Raw genomic sequence first — 19913 nt, forward strand, 5'->3', positions numbered from 1 at the left:
GTAACTCATTTTATGTATTTGCAACTATTACTACATATTTGGTTTACACTGGTTTTAGGAGCCAACATTGGCCAGGTTTGAGGCAGGATGGTCCGTTAACCCCTCTTTTTTTTCTGTGGCTGTGGTGTCAGTAGTATTGTACTGGTTTAGTCTCTATCTCTTTAAAGCTTGAGTTTTCAGGAACTTATAAAAGGGATTTTGTTGTAGAAAAGCTGTCTCCTGTAGTTTGATTTAAACTGAGCCAATGTTTATGAATTGGTTTTAATACTGCTTTTACTAACTCCTTAAAATGTTTATTCATGCTGGTCTCCTTTACAGATGTATCTTATTTCAAAGTCTTTCTGCTCACATAATGAAACCTGCTGTTTGAGGCAAAAGATGACTAATCAAATAATTGTAATACTGTCATGGCAGTGCACGGGTGAGCGGCCATTTTAGCTGATTTTATTACCATGTCATTTTGTAACAGCTTTGTGTCACCGTATCGTAGAAAACCTTTGACATGAGCCAAGACTGTCGTGCTCACTGCTGTGCAAAGATTGTGACTGCTCTAGAGAATTTACAGTTTAAATGATACACAGATCAGGGCAGTAAGAAGAAATCAGACTTACCCTGTTAATACAAATACTGTCACTGTGATGTTTGGAGTGTATGTGCAGCCTGATTAGTCAAGTTCTTTTGCGATCACCAAAGTAGAGTTTCTATTAATAGAATAATAAACTGTGGAACATGTATTATTTTGAACAATTAGTGAGATCTTCTGGGAAAATGCCTCCGTTGCAGCATTTCAGTTCCTAAAGGGGGCTTATAAGAAAGATGGGGACAGACTTTTCAGCAGGGTCTGTTGTGACAAGACAAAAGGTAGTGGTTTTAAACTAAAAGAAGGTAGATTCAGACTAGATATAAGGAGGAAATTTTTTATGATGAGGGTGGTGAAACACTGGCACAGGTTGCCCTGAGAGGTGGTAGATGCCTCATCCCTGGAAATATTCAAGGTCAGGTTGGACGGGGCTCTGAGCAACCTGATCTAGTTGAAGATGTCCCTGCTCCTTGCATGGGGGTTGGACTAGATGACCCTTAAAAGGTCCCTTCCAACCCAAACAATTCTATGATTACACACTTTAACAAAGTTCTTTTAAGACCTCTTTAAGTCAGTATATTTTAAGTGGTAGTTCTTCAACAGATTATATCTTCCCAGCCACATCAAGAGACATGATCTCTTCATGGTGAGAGCTGCATCTCTTTATGATGAAGTTCATGGTGCAAGCAGGCTGCCTTGGAGTTCTCTAAATGCAGCTGGTAGTTGCAAACAAAATCAGAAAGTGCAAATATAAAAATATTCTTCTGGGCTTTGGAATATGCCAAAGGCTTCAATCTCACCGGTATATATAAACTCAATGAGTACACAATACATGCACCCAGCTGTTTTTTGGCATGCCTTTAGAATCCACTGGAACTGTTCAGCTTGATAGCAAATGCAATGACAGATACTTAGTATTAGCATAAATTTTGTTTCTCGGAGACCTTTCAATGCCAAGAACATCAGCCATAATTTTTCTTTTCTCCTTTTTCCATTTCTGAATTGCCTTGGCTTTACCATTGCCAATTTTTTTAATCAAATTTAACTGTTTTCCTCTTTCCTTTAAAGCACTGAGCATTTCTACCATCACCTCTGCAGTGGCTCCATACTCATATAATCCAGGCAAATCCCCTGCATACAGTCTTGTTAAAAAGCCATAGGCATGGGGTTAGCTCAGAATGGTCATGAGCCAAGCCCTTCACCACTTCTCCTAAAATAAATCGTTGCTAATGCTGCTGCCATATGGCCAACGAACATGAGCTCTCAGTGCTCTTTTGACTTCCTCGTTCATGCTTTCAAGTGTGCTGGCTCTTAAACCGGGCTTCTCCTCCCATGTTATTCGTAGTTTATCTCCCGAGCAGTGAACTCGGGAAGCGCACAAGCGTGTCAGAAGAATAAATAACTCGACTCAGCTGTCCGGGTAGCGGTTCCTTAGCGTCTTCTGGATGAATTAAGCATGGGTCTACCGTGATGCGGTATAGGCTTTTTGGGGGGGGGGGAGGACGCATCCTGACAGCAGGTCGCTGCTGCACGGCGGGAGTCGGCAGCCGCCCTCGGGTACCGCAGCGGCGCTGCGGGGACTCTCTCTGTGCGGCAGTGGCCCCTAGTGGAAGGTGCTCGGTCCTTCTGGTGACCCCAGCCAGACTCTAGACGTAAAGCCTAAAGACTCTTCTCATAATGACTCTTCCCATTTCCAAGCTTGTTTTAAACTGGGATCCCCCCAACAGCGCTGTGGAAAACCTCAGTGAGTCACTTCTCTCTTCTGACTGGTTTGCTAAATACTAGAGTTTGAGCTATTAAACAGTAATATAATAGCACTGAGTTAAGGAATCATTCTAATTACTTTAGGTTTCTCATTGTTTTGGCAGGTTCTTTTGGCATTTGTCTGTGTGAGCTGCTGCTTTATAATGTAAAACTGGGGGAATATAGTATTGTAACCCATATGTTTCAATATGTCTGTGTGCAATCTCAGGTTACACTGTATAATTGTATATAATACTTTTCTGAAGACCTGTAATGAAAGTCTGCAGATGGCATCTGAAGGGAAGGATGTAAAATTCTTATTGCAAATATTGGCAGCAATGCAGTGCTCACACGTGCAAACTCAAGAGGAAGCCGGTTGGTACATGTGGAGCCACCTTGTCCCTGGAACTTAAACAGTGAGATAAGACAAGTATTCTGAAAGTAAGAAATCTATATGTAATATATAATGAAATTTTCCTTATTAGCTTTTGTAGTATGATCTCTCAGAAGAAACGAGTGAAAACTTTGCTTTAAACCTCCTACTTGTTTTTGAGCAGTTTTAAATCACTTTTTTTTTTTTTGGCGGCTGAAAGAATAGCTTGCTGTAGGAGGTAAACTTTCCATTATTCCATTATTGTGTAGGTGAGTGCTGCCTTTGGCAGGATTGTGCACATGATGATCCCTCTTCTTGCATTGGGATGTGACTTCATGTTATGAGTCTTTTTTCTGACAGATGATGTTACAAGCCTCTTAAAATCAGATATTACCATCCCAGGTCCTTAAACACCTGTTAGAGCATTTTTAACATTGTGCTCTCCCTGTCTCTCTTAGTGCAACTTTTCCTTAAAAGGTAAAAGTGTTGGCATTTAATCAGTGTTGAACTGGAATTTTGTTCAGTGTTCCAGTATTTTTTAGTTTGAAATATCACTCTGTTTTCTCTAGTTTTTAGTTTAATTACAATAGCCCTTAAATAGGTACTACTTTGTTTTGAGTCTGACCCTTGCTTCCAGTCAGATATTCTTAAGCTTGTCCTTTTTGCTACTCGGCAAATCTAAAAACATTTTGCTTTTTTTTTTTTCATTATGCAAATGTTGTTAGAAGTCACTCTTGACTTGTGCTTTTCAGGAGGAGCCTTAAAGAGGGAATTTTCTGTATCTTGTATGAAAAACATGTTAATGGCAGTAAAAGAGTAGTAGTACTTTTATCACTTCTCAAAAAAGGGAATCGGCTGTTGTGTTTTTTTAATGATACAGTGTCAAGAAAAAAACTTGACTACTTATGTTAACATTGCAAAAGATCTTCATAAGCCCTCAGGAGGCAACTTAGTTTCTGAAAGCTTAGTGGAGAATCTGTTAAATCAGCAGAAGAATATTGAATTCCTGGTTGAGATTTGAAAAATGCTTGTTTCCAAAACAGAGTATGCCGAATTATGTCTTCCACTGAAACAGCCAACCAAAAGACAGAAATGTAGGAATAATAAACACAATAGAAGTATAAGCCTTTGCAAAAACAAGGGGGTTTTAATGTGGAAAAATTTACAAGCTTGAGTATATTATAGCATCACTCTGACTTGAAGAAACAAACTCCTAGGGAATGATATATGTAACCAAGTTTTCATCACTAGTTTACTTTGATTTAAACACTTCCAAATGTCTGAAAATACAAGGTTTTTGAAACAGAAAATATCACTTATTTTCTTCTGTTCGGCCCATTGATAGCAAGGTATACGGAGAAAAAGCTCTATCCATGCTAATGAAATAGTGCTTCATCTTCACTGTCCTTGATGCTGGTGCTTTCAGAAAAGCAACCATGAAATGTTGCAGCTTGGTCCATATCCTTTCTGTGTAGGATGTATTTAGCCACATCATCTTCTGTTTGGGGAGCAGGACACAATGGTATCGCTTTGTTTTCTGTGCCTTCATAATGGACTGTGATTTCTTTTCTTTTTCTTTTTTTTTTTTTTTCTGTGTTCAGTGATGGTTGGCTTTTAATTACGTACATGTCTGGAAAAATCTTAATAAGTTTACATGGTCGACATAAAATTGGGTTGTAGATTGGTTGTGTCATTTGGGAACGATTGTGGATCGTACAAAACATACTCCTTCCACAAGCTGTTTTTATTCCACAGAAGAATATGGAGGCTCAGCTGTTACTTCAGTAACTAGCAACAATTAGTAAACATTACTGCTCAGGTTATAAAATGCCTTTCAGCATTGTTTCCTGAAAAAGTAAGTTGAGATCTGCTGCTTTGATGTCCTTTCACACATATGCGTGTATGTATACATGCACACAGAGCTACCATAATCCACGTGAGCACTTAGTTGACAAAAGTATCTTCTTTTAGTTAGTTTTATTTTTATTTTTTCTTATAAGACAGACCAAAAAATTAACATGTTTAGTCTTGGGAAAGCATTTCTACAAGGGAGGAGATAAGGTTTATTAGATTCCCTAGATTGTGGCTATCAGGAGGACAAGGAGGACAGAGGACAAGAAGCCTGCCCAGGTAAGCAGTCCTACAAAGTTGATAGTCCTTCTAGCAAAGTATTCCTGCTGAGGTCATGCTAACATCAGTAAAGCTGTGGTATTTGTCAGGGTAAACTTACTGCTGGATAAATCGCCTCCTTGACTGAAATAAGCTATATACCAAGAGAGGTGATTCTGCCACAAATTAAGGATGGCACATCTGTCAGTAGGTGATATAATGCTTCTCACCTCCAACACCTCTGCACTGGCAAGAGCTTGTAAGATGGGACAAGCTTGAAAAACAGTGCAAACCAAATTACATTAAAGACTGGAAGTAACTCTTGTGCAAAGAATAAATGGAGTGTTTTCGTCTCAAAGATGCCTTATAGATCTGATATTCAGATTAACTTGCCCTAATCTTCTTTACTTCTTGCAGTGATTTAAAAGATGTCTTAATATGCTCCAGCCAGTCTTCTTAACAAAACCTACTTCTTGTTACATACATACTGAGTCTTATCAGAGGCAGTGTGCTACTATTGGAGTACATCTTCACAGGTTCTCACAGAATTCTTACAAATCTCTGCTAGTAAATGTTTTAATTTCATTGATAGCAAATGAAAACTGGAACTGAAAGCATAGCATTATGTTAGTGTGAGCTGTTATTGAGAGACTAATTGGGGCAATAAATACGTATCACAAGTGGAATGATTCTGCATGTACTGAATACCAATCTATTCCTATAAAGAGTTTTCTTTTATTCTAAATTTTTCATTTAATCATTAAAACCAAAGATGTTAGCCTTCAACTCATATGTAAGATAAAGGCATGAAATGGCTCAGTTTAGCCTTGTTGTCCATCTTGGCAACTAAAAAAATAGGTTAAATTAAGACTACAAGATTAAAACTCTCTGTCAAACAGATACAAGATTAGTTTATGAAAGAACATACAGTAACTTCATCATAGGTATCTAATGTGAAGTGGTACTTGCTGACCAACAAGAGCTGTGTTGCAGCTTGTGCATACAGTTAAGTTTCACTGCTCAGGAACTCTTTTTAAAGATGTGTCCTACTGTGTTGCTTTGAAGTCTTTATAAGAATGAATTAAAAATGTAAACATATTGCTTTCTTTGTATTGCGTCAAGTATCTTTGTTTTAGAGCCAGGTGACAATGATCCCTAGTGTGACAAGCAAATAAAATCCTGATTGTGGTTTTTTGCCCATCTGAAGTTGGTTTGCCCCTCTGGAGTTCAGTGTCAGTCGGTAGTCTGTTTGTGTACAATGCAACGTGCCTTTTATTTCTCAAGAAGCCTTGCTGATGAAGTGTTGCATTGTTTATAAGGACAGAGTTGTGACTGCTCTCCAATTACTGCCTAGAGATCACAAGAAGGGAGGGAAAAACAAATACATCCTGCTTGAACTAAATTTTCTTTTGAGTCCACTGCCATCTATGATAGCTTATTCATCAGCCTTAATGGATGACAGGAACATTACAAATATTAGATCTTTGTGGCAGATTAACTTCCACAAATTCTAGGGCTTCTTTGTTCTTTGTAGAGATTATTTTTTTAACATGGAATAGAGAAGTTAAACAGATCTCAGCTTCAAGAATTGTCTTTCTATTTTTATTTTTTCAAAGACTTAAGCTCATCCTGGCCTTGCAAAAATTCTTAATTGCTGAGCAATTGCTGTGTATTTATTACATTGCCGTTTGCAAATAAGGGTTGTCTGAGAATCCTTGCAGTATTTGGACTGTTAGTTTAAGCATGAATTTCTTTGATGTAAAGAGCAGCGAAAGGTGAGTTTCTCTGTTCATGTGCCTCATTGATAAACCCATTGCAAGAGGAGTTTAGATTTGGTGTGGTGGAATGTGCAGCCCTCTTTTTATCCTGCAGGTAATTATGGTATCAGCTTAATTTCTGCTTCAAGAAGATACTTGCTTAAATATCTTCTAGATAATGTTTTCACTATAACTTCTGTCTTTCAGAGCAATATGACCTCTAAAGCCAGAGGCCTTCACAAGTGATGAAGTATCATTCTTTTAGCCTGTGGGAATCTGTTCTGGCAGAGATACTAATTTACTTTCCACTAGGGTTGTGGGGAATATGCATCTCATTAGATTCATAATGGAGTGCTTTCTTTAGGGTGTTGGAATTTTATTTTTTTTCAGGGAGATGCTACCTGCTTTTTTTAAAAGAATATTGCTTTCCTTATATACTTGTAACACTTGACATGCCATATGGTAAAACGTGAGAAGATAAATACTCTCCCTCAGCACAAATCTAGAAATATCATCTTTAGAAGCTTGTTTAGAAGTGGGCAAAAGTTTGCTGTTCATATTGGAAGGTATGTGCTAAGGATTGGAAGAATGGTAAAAATACTGTTACTTACTGTATTGGTTTAGCTGGTGATACTGAACCCTTCTGCTCCAGAAATTCTAAAGCCTGACTTGTCCGTTCTGTTAAGTTGCTTAGGGTTTATAAATGCAAAAGCATGTATCTGGCATTCTTGGCCATGTAGAGTAGATAACAACCATGATGTTATGGGCCATGCGTTGGAGCAAAGGTGAGATCAGCTTGAGATGAGCTCTGAGTGGCTTCTGCAGCAAAGCTGCTGCTCACCTGGGAGGTCACACTTGGTTATTAGCACCTGGGGTAGGAGGGCTGCAACTCTGCACCACATATTCTGCACTTAAGGAGTACAGCAAAACAAATGTAGCTATGAAAATGAGCAATGCCAATTTAAAGTGACTGCCTGTTATCTTGGACTGCTGTGAAGTTATGTCGAGTAAAAGCACGTTCCTCTTCTGAAACTGTCAGCTATAAATGTTCAGCCTGTCTTAACTATCCAAGCAGAGGCAGTTGTTGCATTTCTTTTCTCTAATTTTTTTTTTTTCTTTCTCTGCTGAGTTCACACAGCTACAGATCTGAGTTGAGGGTGGTAAAGGGAGAGTGTTTCTCCCCTTTAGGTGGCATGTGACCTTTACTTCTAATACGATGGCAGCATGTTCTTTAGGGGATACATGTGGGCTTTAGACTAAATGATGCCTAGGCTGCTACAAGCAAGGAAATATTTTACTAAATTGCAAGAGCAATCTTGTTATGACTGCAGTAAACTTGCAAAAGGGTATAAAAGCAAAGGAGAAGTTATTAGTTAATCCTCTAATTCCAGTGTAGGTCTGTCAGTAGCTAGTTTAAACCATAAGGGACTTCAGATCAGTTGCTCTGATAAGGGGTTCTAGTTTTCTAGCCTTTTGAAGAACTCAGTTCCAGTAATCCTCCCTTTCTTCCCCCTTTCCTTCCCTCCCTCAAGGTCATCACATTCCAGTTTCCTAGATGAAAGGATGTTACCAGAATCGTTGCACAACTCTTATGCGAGAACAATTGGCAGGGTGGTGTCTGAGCCGGCCTTTTTTGCGCGGTCTTAAAAATGAAGCTGCATACTGCCAAGAAAACCAGCTGCTTGAGGATTGCTGCAGTCCTGGCAGTCTTTCTAGGCCTACAGTTGAGCAGATGTGGACAGAGCTCTGAGCTTCAGAAGATGTTTGGGTTGGGAAGGGATTTTGAGGTCCTGTCTGAATGCTTAAGCACTGTTTGGGTACAAGTGGGATTAGCAGTGGTACCTAGTCACTGCTGTCTCCAGGCACTGCTCAGTTTGTCTTTGTGGAACCAGAAGACATGGTACAACTGTCGTAGCAGTTGACAGCCTGCTACACTGGTGTGTACCAGTGGGGCTGAACCAGCAAATGTTAACAGAGCTGAACATTGGGTGTATGCTTGTTGCATAATACTGCAAACCCTATTCAACTACTATGTGGCATCACTCTTCAAGTGCAGGATTTTATAGCGGAATAGGAGACTAAATATGTTGAAGTGCAGAGGAGAGTAGTTGCACGGGATGCAAGGAGAAAAGAAAGCAGAGGACAAGGAACCTGCGCTCAGTTTTTGTTCAATTCCAGGTGCTTTGCTTCACCACAGCTACAGTTCTGTTCAGAAGATGGTAATGACATGTTATGGTAGTGAGAGAACACCACTGAATATATTTTCACGTTCTTGGTAATATTATTGTAGCCATGGCAACAAGCTTTTAGAGAGGTAATTTCATTAAATTGATGGTTCTGGAGCGAAGGAAAAGCTGACAGGCTTTCGAGACCCACAAATCTGAAGAAGGCAAATGTCTTCCAAATCTGTCAGTTGCTGTAGGACATGATTACATCTCTGTAGAGAACTGAAAAACTTGTGCATGAACCTTGTTTACATCTCGAAGCACTCTTCTAGATTTGTCCTTATAGATTGAATTATAAACTCTTTATGGGAAGGAGTTTAAGGAAGACTGTGAAGCCGTTGCCAACTACAAATTAAGGTTGCTCTTTAATCTCTAGCCTGGAAGGCTCCCAACAACTTGGAAAAGGGTGTGAATGTGTAAAGGGGAAATCTATAAAGGTGCTTAAGTTCCTTCTGCTTGAAGCACTGTAAACCCCATGCTTTATGGGAGCATGGAGAGACTGTATGTATGGGAGAAGCTGCATTCCTGGTCATGAGAGAGGAGCAGTAGTTGTATCCAGCTGTGCACGTTACTACTCTCATAGTGGTGAAATCTTTTTTGTGTTTTGATGGGATTGTACATCACTGACTTGAAATATTGCCAGAAGTTGTGCATTCCTGTATGGGAGACATGCAGATGCAGCTTTCTCAGAAGGTACCATAGCAGCTTTTTTCTGCATGTAGATTGCTCTGGCCACTTGTGTTTTTATTGACTGTCTCAGTGTTAGAAATGCAAGTAGTAGCTTTTGGCCCACTATCTGTAGTATCTAGTGGTAGGCCTGTTTCTTTTTATTTTGTTGAGGTTTTTATTTTTTTCAACTTCACTTTGCAGTCTGGGGTATTTCAAATAACCAAATAATTGGCGTGAAAACGTAAGAGAAAGCTGGGTCTCCATTAGAGGATCTGATCTGATGTGAGCCAATTAGAAAATAAGTTTCAGAAGCACAAGATGCCTTTGTGTTTTACTGAAATCTTACTGCTTTTGGGGGAAGAGAAATTAAGCTTCTGCAGAAACTCTGGCCGAGAAAAGAATAAGAAATAATGCTGTTAATGGAGGAGAGATGTCTCAGCAGTGAATGCTGTTAAAAATACCAGCTCCTACCCACTAATGATAGGCCAAGTTTTGCCAACTTAACAGGTTTCATCCTTTTTTCCCGTGCTTTGCCTTTGATGGGATTTTGCCTTTGCATGGTTGTGGGTGGAATGTCTGGTACTCTTGGCAACAAAAACTATATAGGTTCTTAAAATTACATTTGTTCTGGCCTGGAGCATATCTATGTGGGTGTTGGATGTTTCTTTGAGACCTGACATTCCTTTTGGTTAATCACCTTATGTTATCTGCAACTTTAAAGGAAGATGATTAATATCTATCAGCCGACTTCACTATGTGGCATAGATGCACACTGCTGTATATTTAATGCTTCAGTATATGAATCACCTATCTGGTGAAGGCAGTGTTTGGATAATCAATTATCCAGGAATATACTCTGTGGACCAGAGGCAAGTAATTATAATTGTTACTTAAGAGTCTCATCAACGGCATAGTGCTTAATCTCTTAAGCACATTAGAGTATTACTTGGTCAGAAATGCATTATCATCCACTTAAGTGAGATAATGTGGATCTTTTTCTAGGCAATACAGAAACATAGTATACTGTGCTAAGCTAGAATTTAATTAACTGATAAATAGGTTGTCCTATGTGTATCTGCAGAGATGGAATATTTAAATTATACTAGCTATCTAATGTCCTGTGTACTAATTTTGACAAATGTCCAAAAAAAATCCATACAGAATTGACTGAATACATGATAAATTGGCTGCTGCTGCTTATGTGAAGTGAGCTGGATTATCAGAAGTAATCGGTTTAATTTAAACCCAGCTCATTTTAACTGAAAAAGGTTAGGGAGCAGCCACATGATCAGTTCAGCAAGCAGATCTAAGGAGGAAAGTCATATTTTCCATTAATTACTACTGAAGTAATTTAAAGCAGGATAACAGCCCCAGCTGATTCAATAGGTTGCCATTAGTTATTCAAAAGGCAAGCAACTCTTCTTCAAGTTGCAGTTACCAGTGAATTACGAGCAAATTTTAAATCTTGTTTAAAAGCACGTAACTGCCTTGTTTTGCCAGGTACCTCTTGATTAAAAACCTGATGTAGAAAAACTAGGGAGTGCTTGGACTTGATGGTTGTGTCTGTCGTAGTCCATTCAGCTACAGCCTTGTCAGAAAATAAGTGATTAATCTTGATTTCGTGAGGGGGAAGAAACTGCAAATGCTAGTTTGCTTTTAATTTTAACACTTCCATCAGCACAAGCAGTACATTCATAGTTTGTACTTTAGCTAGAGGTCCTGTGTTGCAGTTACATATATGACTTATGACTATTGTGTTCACAGTCTTACCTTAATTTCTTTTCTAGGGAAAGCTCGTGTGCAGCAGCTAGCAGAGAACACAAGATATTTCAGGAGACGACTGAAAGAGATGGGCTTTATCATCTATGGAAATGAAGATTCCCCTGTTGTGCCTCTGATGCTGTACATGCCAGCAAAAATTGGGTAGGATAATTTCTCATCCATCTTCTTGAAAGCTAGGATGGTACAAGAATATTAAGACTTTTCTAAATATAAGAAAAGACTGTTTTGATTTTTTGCTTTTATGATCATTACTGAGTCTTAGAAAACATAGAAACTTCCTATAAGTGATCTTGAGAAAATTGGTGCTTTTAGCTGGGGGCGGCCAGAAAGCACTTCAGGGAAGCAATTTTACCACTACATGCCATGTTTTAAAAGTTGAAGTTTTGTTGTTTCTTTTCTAATTTTATTTATATGTAAAATGTATCTATGTGCTAAAGGGAAGATGAAATTTAATGGAAATTAACATTAAAAGTCACTGGAAGAATCTTTCAAGCAGCTCCTGGATCAGAAGCAGCCAACACATGAACTCTCTGAAAATTAAAAAACCCAAAAAGCAGGGGGGTGGGACATGATGGGACACAAAAACCTGTGTTTGGTGAATCCCAGGTTTTTTAAGAGGTCTGGATTTAATAGCTCAGGTATTGTCAATACTAATAGAACTGTAACCCATAGCTTTACAAATGCTTATGTACTTGTGGGCTGCTGTGTGGATAATTAAGGCTAAAATTCTGCAAATAGGATATAATGTATACATTAACAATTTTTGCAACAGAAAAGCTTGATTTCAAGGACAGCTTGGCTTTGATAGCTGCTTTTCAGTGTCCATGTATAATGCAGTGCTCAACCAACAGTTTGAAATTTGGAAAGCATGGCTTAAATTTTAAGCTGTACCGAACATCTCTAGTGCTCTTCAAGCTCAGTTAGGCTTCAGTCTGGCTAGCACAGTGGTTCTGTGAGGGAACAAACATCAGCTAGCACTCTGCATGAAGCTAGATACAGTCTTCTTCCACGCTTCTCAGTATAACCAAATTTAAAAGGCCTGTAACCTTTATAGGTGCCATCCAGCACACAGAGGCATACTGTCTGTGGCCCAGCTGCTCTACCAGTCAGTACAATCTTTTCCCTGGAAATGTTTATTAGCTGAGCAGTTGGGCCATAACTTACTTAAAAATGAGCAAGAGCACAGAGCTTTGAGAGTTGGCCCTTAGGATCTACATTGGGTCTACTTCATTCTTTCTTTTTCTGTTGTAGTCTGTTTTATTAATAGTTTGAGTACTAAATGGATACAAAATGAAGTGTATCAAGATGCACAAGTATAATAGTTGTTGCAGAAGTAAAAAGCAGAAAATTTTAAAACCTAGTACAAGGATGTTATTTTTATACATCCTTGTAAGCCTCTTAAGTTCATTGCTACTTCTCAAGACAAGGTCAGTTCAAAAAGGATTAGCCATTTCCTGAGGCCTGTAGAAATGCGCACAGTTGCACTGTCATTATGGAAAGGATCTAGATTTTCATGCCTCTCATCACATAAGTTACAGCCACTAATTTCTTTAATCCCCATAAGAATCTGTTTTGTTGAAGATACTGTGTGATAGTTGTATGAGGTTTTTGCACCTACCTAAAAATATTTGGTATCAGATTAGATGGATCTCAATTTACTGTGGCAATTCAATGACTCCCATGATAGGCACTTAAGAAGTGGTACATTCTCTGACACCATAATGCACTTAAACTAAACTGATAAAAACAAACCATCTTGAAACTGCAGAAGCATCTGCTTTGGGGGATTGCAGCATGAGGGATTCCTTGCATAATCAAACTTCTGAGCCAAAATCCCAGTTTCCTATTGGAAAGATTACCAAGCTTAGGTTACAAATCCATTTAGAAACTGCCTGCTAAAAGACCAGCCTCTGCCACATATAATCTTTCAGCTTTGTTAGAACTTAATACAGTGAAACCTTTTGAGGACCACCTTGGGATTGAATTAAAAAAGAGGCTTTTGTGAACAGGTGTTCTGCATCTAAAAGAAAGCACTGGAAGCTCCAAATTGTGGTCTTACAGGCTTGCTTCAACAAAGACCTGTATGGATTAACATACTGAGACCTTCATGCTGCTGCTGCTGCTTTGCCTCCACTGGTATCATTCTGATGATTTTTTTTTGTACTCTCTGGCAGTGCATTTGGACGTGAGATGCTGAAGCGGAACATTGGTGTTGTGGTTGTGGGCTTCCCTGCGACCCCCATCATCGAATCCAGAGCCAGATTCTGTTTGTCTGCAGCTCATACCAAAGAAATGCTTGATACGGTAAGTGTCTCATCTTGTCTTCCTTTTGCTCCTGCCTTCTATAAACAGATAGAACAGTTGTCTGTTTTTTTGTAGACGGGCTCAGTGTTTGGTACACAAACCACTTGAACCTGATGTTCAAAGCCTTGTGTAGTAGAGCTGGCAATGACCCCCATCTCTCTTTCCTTGCTTCATCAATGCTGCCTACAGTAAATCTCAGGGACTTTCATTTCCTATTCTAAATTATGCAAGAGAGACAGTCTCATTCCATTGAGACCATGCTTTTTGCCCTTTTAAGAGGCTCTACTTTCCACTGAATCTTTTAGAAGGAAAAAATTCTGCTGCTTCTGACCCTAGATGCAGAAGGTAAGGGGGGGAAAAAAAAAAGCGTAAGAACCTTCAAAATATCTATATTCTTCTCAAAAGCAAGTGCAAGCCTCAGCATATGATTACTAGAGAGAATTTTTGTTCCAAGGATTACTATTCCAGTTGTTGTTTACAGATTCAGAGCACTGTATCTTAAATGATCCTGTCCTAAATGAGTCTGTGCCACATGCAATGCCTTACTGACTCCTGCCTGCACTAAGCATGTTTCAGTGGGAATGGAGGTCCCTTCTAAGGAGGCCTGCATTAGGTAGGAGATACTGCCTTAAAAATTAAGAGTGAAAGTTACTCTCTGACTACTATAGTTGAAAGCAGATTGTATGAATAAGTCTGACTATCCTTATTGAGTTTTGGTGGGGTAACTACATTCATTTTTGAGTCTTCTGAATAATCTTCTCTGGACATGTACATGGGCTGTCTTCGGCTCTGTCAAAGTTCTCCATTGTATTTTTTTCCCCACTTTGCTGTTCTGTGACTCAGAACCTATGCTAGGTTGAGTCATGACCTTGGACTTCAGGAGGATAGACTCTGTCGGGTTCAGAGACCTGCTTGAAAGAATCACGTAGGATACAGTCCCAAAGAGAGGAGGTGTCCAGGACAGCTGGTTGATTTTTCTATCCCCCTCCCTACCCCCGAAGAGTGGTCCATCCTGACTTACAGGAGAGCAAATGTAGTGGGAAGTCTGCACAGATGAACAAACCAACAAAAACATAAAACACAATCATGTAAGAGGTGCAAGAAGGGACAGGTGACCGAGGAGAAATAGAGACACAGTCCTGAGCATGCAGGGATGGGGTCAGGAAAGCCAAAGCCCACCTGGAGCTGAGTCTTGCAAAGGACATGAAATGCAGCAGGCAGGGCTTTTATGGGGGAATTAGTAGCAAAAGGAAGAGTAGAGAAAATGTGGGGCTGCTGCTGAATAGCATAGGGATCAGGTGACAAATGACATGCAAGAGGCCAGGGTACTCACTGCCTTTGCATCAGTCTTTGCTGATGAGACTTGCCTTCAGGAATCCTGGGCCCATGAGGTCAGTGGCAAAATACGGAGCAATGAAGACTTACCCTTGGTGTGAAGGAGGATCAAATAAGGGAACATTTAAACAAAGTGAACATACGCAAGTCCATGGGACCTGATGGCATGCACCTGCAAGTGTTGAGGGAGCTGGCTGTCACTGCAAGGCCACTCTTGATTATCATCTTAAGGTCATGGTGACTGGGGGAAGTTCCTAAGGACTGGAAGAAAGCAAATGTCACCACTGACTTCAAGAAGGGCAAGACATGTGATCTGAGGAACTCAGAGAAGCCTCACCTTGATTCTTGGGAAGATGATGGACAAAAAAAGTCCTTGAAACTATTTTCAAACATTTTGTGGACAAGAAGGTGACTGGGAGTAGTCATCATGGAGTTATGAAGGGGAAATCATGCCCAGTGTCCCAGATATGATCAGGTGGTTACACTTCAATACATAAACAGCAAATGGGACATATAAACAGATACTTACTAATGTCTTGTAAGAAAAAGCAAAAAGATTCAAACTTTTCATGCTTCACTGCCACAAAACTTTCAAGTCAGCAGCTGAAAATGGCTCTTTTTTTATTGCCCTTTTGTTAGGAAAAATAGTAAGGCAGTGGTGTGTGTCATTTGGTAACATATATTTAGTGTTGTTCTGTGTCATTTCAACAATCTGCCATATATCTGTGGTGTTGTACATGCTGCTTCTGAGTTGTTTCTGCCCTGTAAGACCTGAGAGATTCTGCCATGACGCTCTAAGAGCAGACTGCTTCAGGAGTTCCTTCCCAGCTACTTGTCCTGCTACTCTTCCTGCAGTTATCCCAAATCAGTTGTTTCTGTTCCAGATAAAATCTCACAGAATCATTAAGGTTGGAAAAGACCTTTAAGATCATCAAGTCCAACCACCAACCCAACACCACCATGCCCATTAAACTATGTCCCGAAGTGCCACATCCACACATTTTTTGAACACTTCCAGTGATGGTGACTCCACCACTTCCCTGGGCAGCCTGTTCCAATGCTTGACCACTCTCTTGGAGAAGAAATTTTTCCTAATACCTAATTTAAACCTCCCCTGGCCCAACTTGAGGCTGTTTCCTCTCATCGTATCACTAGTTAGTTGGGAGAAGAGACCAACACCCACCTTGCCACAACCCCCTTTCAGGTAGTTGTAGAGAGCGATAAGGTCTCCCCTCAGCCTCTTCTTCTCCAGACTAAACAACCCCAGTTCCCTCAACCGCTCTTCATAAGACTTGTGCTCCAGACCCCTCACCAGCTTCGTTGCCCTTCTCTGGACATGCTCCAGCACCTCAGCATCCTTCTTGTAGTGAGGGGCCCAACACTGAACACAAGATTCTATGTGTGGCCTGACCAGTGCCGAGTACAGGGGCACAATCACTTCCCTACTCCTGCTGGCCACACTATTTCTGATACAGGCCAGGATGCTGTTGGCCACCTGGGCACACTGACGGCTCATGTTCAGCCGGCTGTCAACCAGCACCTCCAGGTCCTTTTCCGCTGGGCAGCTCTCCAGCCACTCCTCCCCAAGCCTGTAGCGTTGCATGGGGTTGTTGTGGCCGAAGCACAGGACTTGGCACTTGGCCTTATTAAACCTCATACAGTTGGCCTCTGCCCATTGATCCAGCCTGTCCAGCTGGCTCTGCAGACCCCTCCTACCCTCTTCTGAAACAGTATGTTTGGAGAAGGCCCTCTCCTTCCCTTCCTTTTCCCCTCATGTAAAATGAATAGTATCACAGACTTGCCTCAGAGCAGGGTAATAGAACTGAGTGCATTGACATGAATGAGGGAGCAGTAACTTCTGGCCAGGTGGACATGGGGGGATGAATGGGAAGGAGGTGGGAGGAAAGAAAAGAAAGAAAAATGAAGTCTCTAAAATCATATTGCTGCAAACTGAGCTACAGCTGAAACTGTGCAAACTTGATGTGCTGGCACTACTTGAGCAATCATGCAATTTTGCTGTTGGTTAGGTTCTTGGTCTTCTCTCTTAGCGACTAGCTGGAGTCTTTACCATAACCAGCTGCTTTTGCAGGGTCTACTATACTTGCTCTTTTCCAAAACCAATCTGTAACTTTTATTATACTGCCTAAAAAAGCTCTTTTCCTGTCAATTCACTTATAAGTCCTTCTGCTTTCCAGAAAATGTTTCAAGTTTTGTGCATTTAACTCTAAAGACATGTTTCTAGAGTACCTCTGTAGGCGCTAAATGCTCTAAATTGAGGAAATGCTTGTTTAATATATTAGGGCTTGTCTGCCTAAGAAAATTAATCCAGGACAAAATGAGGTGTGAATTTTGAAGTGAATGAAGAAATCTTGATTTAGCTCAGTATGTAAAAGGCTTTGTTCCAAGTTAGCGTAATCCACTTTAAGGTTCAAAACAGCTGCATGCTCTGCAGCCAGAACGTTGGCAAGAGGAGTTAATAAGGAGCAAGTCTTTGTGTCAGTGACTTTGTGTTGTGTTTTCTTGTGATGCAGTGAAAGGGGATTGATTTCAGGCAGCTAATAATTAAAGCAGCCCTCAGATCTGATCCCTCTGCTGAACTGTGGTAACAATACCCAGGAGGAAAAAGAAGTAAAATGAATAGCCTTGGAGAGAGCTGGCAGAGAGCTTCTTCAAGTCAGTGACAGAGGGGTGAACTTGGTAGCCCATCTGCGTGTGCATGGATGATAACAAGGGCTGTTATGGCATTTTTTAAACAAAAGGTATCCAGGTTTGGAGCACAAGGAAGAGAAGCTTGTCTTGTAAATGCTGATATTTGTAATGCTTCCTTGTTCTTATTAAATAAACCCACATGATGGGGAACAGTTCTCAGTTACAATTTTAACCGTTTTATGTAAATAAAACTTCCTTGCCTGAAAATATTTGGCTCAGGATCAGAGTGAAGTCCCTCATAACCTGCATCCCTGTGGGCTGGTGCTTTCTTTTCAGTGATGAAAAATATATTACACTCTCCTGAAGTCACAGTTCACCAATGCCATTTCCTTTGTAGTCTTTGCTGGTCAGATGGTCCTTTTTGTTTTAAATTAATAAAATCCTAAACCTGCATTCAAGAATAACAGTTAACAGACTCTTTCAACAGAAATTCAACCTTAAATTGTTTCCATATGGGGTCTTTACTTAAAGCTCTAGCAAACTGTGCCCACGTTTTTGTTTTGTTTTATTTTTACCAAGGTCCAACTTCTGGGTTTGTCATTCCCCCAGATTTTAGAGTGGAGAGTTTTTTGCTGCCAGATATAACAAGCATGAGCGGCCATTGTTTAAAGAAACAAAAACTTGAACTATCCATCCAGGAAGGAAAAGCATGTAGGGATATTAACCCCCGTCTGCCAACTATTCTCAAGAGACAGGCATTTGACCCAGAACATGCTAAATTGTTGCATTAATGCTGAATTAGTGGCATTCTGAAGGAATGCTGAATGTACCTATTTGAATAAATTTACAATTCAAGGGAGTGCAGAATGCCAACCTTTGAGTTCAAAAATCTCATTGGACTTGGAAGTCATATTCTGAACTCATTTCTTTGTCACTTGCCTGTGTAAGATAATTAGCATCATGTACTGTTGCAGGTTTGTCTAGAGCAACTGATGTATTTTGTACCTTGCTCCAGGAATGTTCTGTAGAGAAATTAAGTTTAGGGTTTGGCTTTTAACAAACCCTATAGTGAACTAGTGTCTTATCAAAGAGATTGCAACATAAAGAAAGTATGATTAACTGAACCGGGACTTTCCTCATTTCTTATGCTAGCAGGTGTTTGATCTCTGGTAAACTTCATAATGTTTGCATTCAGGTCAAAATGGTGAAAGGTTTTGTTAGCTCCATTGCCTGAGTGTGGCCTTTGTGGCAACCTCAGTCAGCAGGACTTGCTTTCTAGGGAGAAAATGCTTGGGATCCTACCCCAGAATAACTTTTTTTTCATTCCTTTGCTTGGCTAGCAGAAATCTCCCATACAGTGTTGTTTATGATACAGAGCTTGCATCTCTAGTTGTATATGGACAGTGCAAATTAACTAAATGTAGATATAACAAATGCATCAATAGAACTTGTTAGGACAATATTGCAGCTTTACATTGCAAGATAGCAAAAGGCAAAAATACAGCAGGTCAGAGATGGTATAGTAACATACATGTTGTTTTCATACTGAATGATACATAAAGAAGAGTCAAACCTCCTCACACTTATCTTTTTTTTTTTTTTTCTTTTTTCTGCTTCAGCTTATTACCTCCAGGAAGGGAGGAACATTGTTCTCTGTTTTTTCTGTCTTGGCTTTTTTTGGGATGACTGTAAAATTTGAGTTAGTATTGCTGGATATTATGATCCTGCCTTGGAAGTGGACAGGTCAGGTGGGTGCAGAGTCACTCTTGGTTAAGTGACCAGTGCTGCTTACTTGATCTTGAGACTTCTGGATGCTAAAATCAAAACCAAATCCTATGCACTTCTGAAGCTACACACTTCTAGCACAGTAAAATCTCACTGAAGTAAAATGGCTGTCAGTAGTCTGCAAACATGCAAAAAGGAAGATATGCGGATAACTTGCTTGCATCTGTTTCCTCTGCTGATCTGCTGTGGTGTCTTTCTCAGGCTTTAAAAGAAATCAATGAAGTTGGAGACCTTTTGCAACTGAAATATTCCCGTCACCGTTTGGTACCTCTCTTGGACCGGCCGTTTGACGAGACAACATATGAAGAAACAGAAGACTGAACTCCCTCCATGTGCCTTGGTGGGAGGGACACACTCCGTGGCACACAGGCCACAGTGTCCATGAACAACATACTTATGACTGCTTAGCATAAAAGACATTTCCTCACAATACTGAAGTGGCCACATCAGCTCTAAATGGCATTTTGTAAATAGGGAGAGGAGACAAAAAAGCTTTGATTCCTGTGTCTTTGGGGTCTGGCCCTAGAGGTGCTTGCCTTTATTTTTTCTTGTTGCTTTTTTAATTTATTTGTCTCAGTGAGTTCACAGCAACCCAAGTTGGC

The 19913-nt window shown here is 40.1% G+C and overlaps 1 protein-coding gene across 1 annotated transcript in view; it reads left to right on the top strand.

The window, feature by feature from the left end:
- Positions 1–19632, top strand: part of SPTLC2 (serine palmitoyltransferase long chain base subunit 2) — a gene marked incomplete at both ends in the record, with an annotated part of 78539 nt that extends 58907 nt beyond the window's left edge. Inside the window, 3 exons of the mRNA XM_081999897.1 lie at positions 11244–11379; positions 13413–13542; positions 19513–19632. Of these exons, the coding sequence (XP_081856023.1) occupies positions 11244–11379; positions 13413–13542; positions 19513–19632 (386 nt within the window). The remainder of the gene's footprint in view (positions 1–11243; positions 11380–13412; positions 13543–19512) is intronic.
- Positions 19633–19913: the final 281 nt, after the last annotated feature.

Source organism: Phaethon aethereus (genome assembly GCF_964289735.1).
Source record: "Phaethon aethereus genome assembly, chromosome: 5".
NCBI lineage: Eukaryota > Metazoa > Chordata > Aves > Phaethontiformes > Phaethontidae > Phaethon > Phaethon aethereus.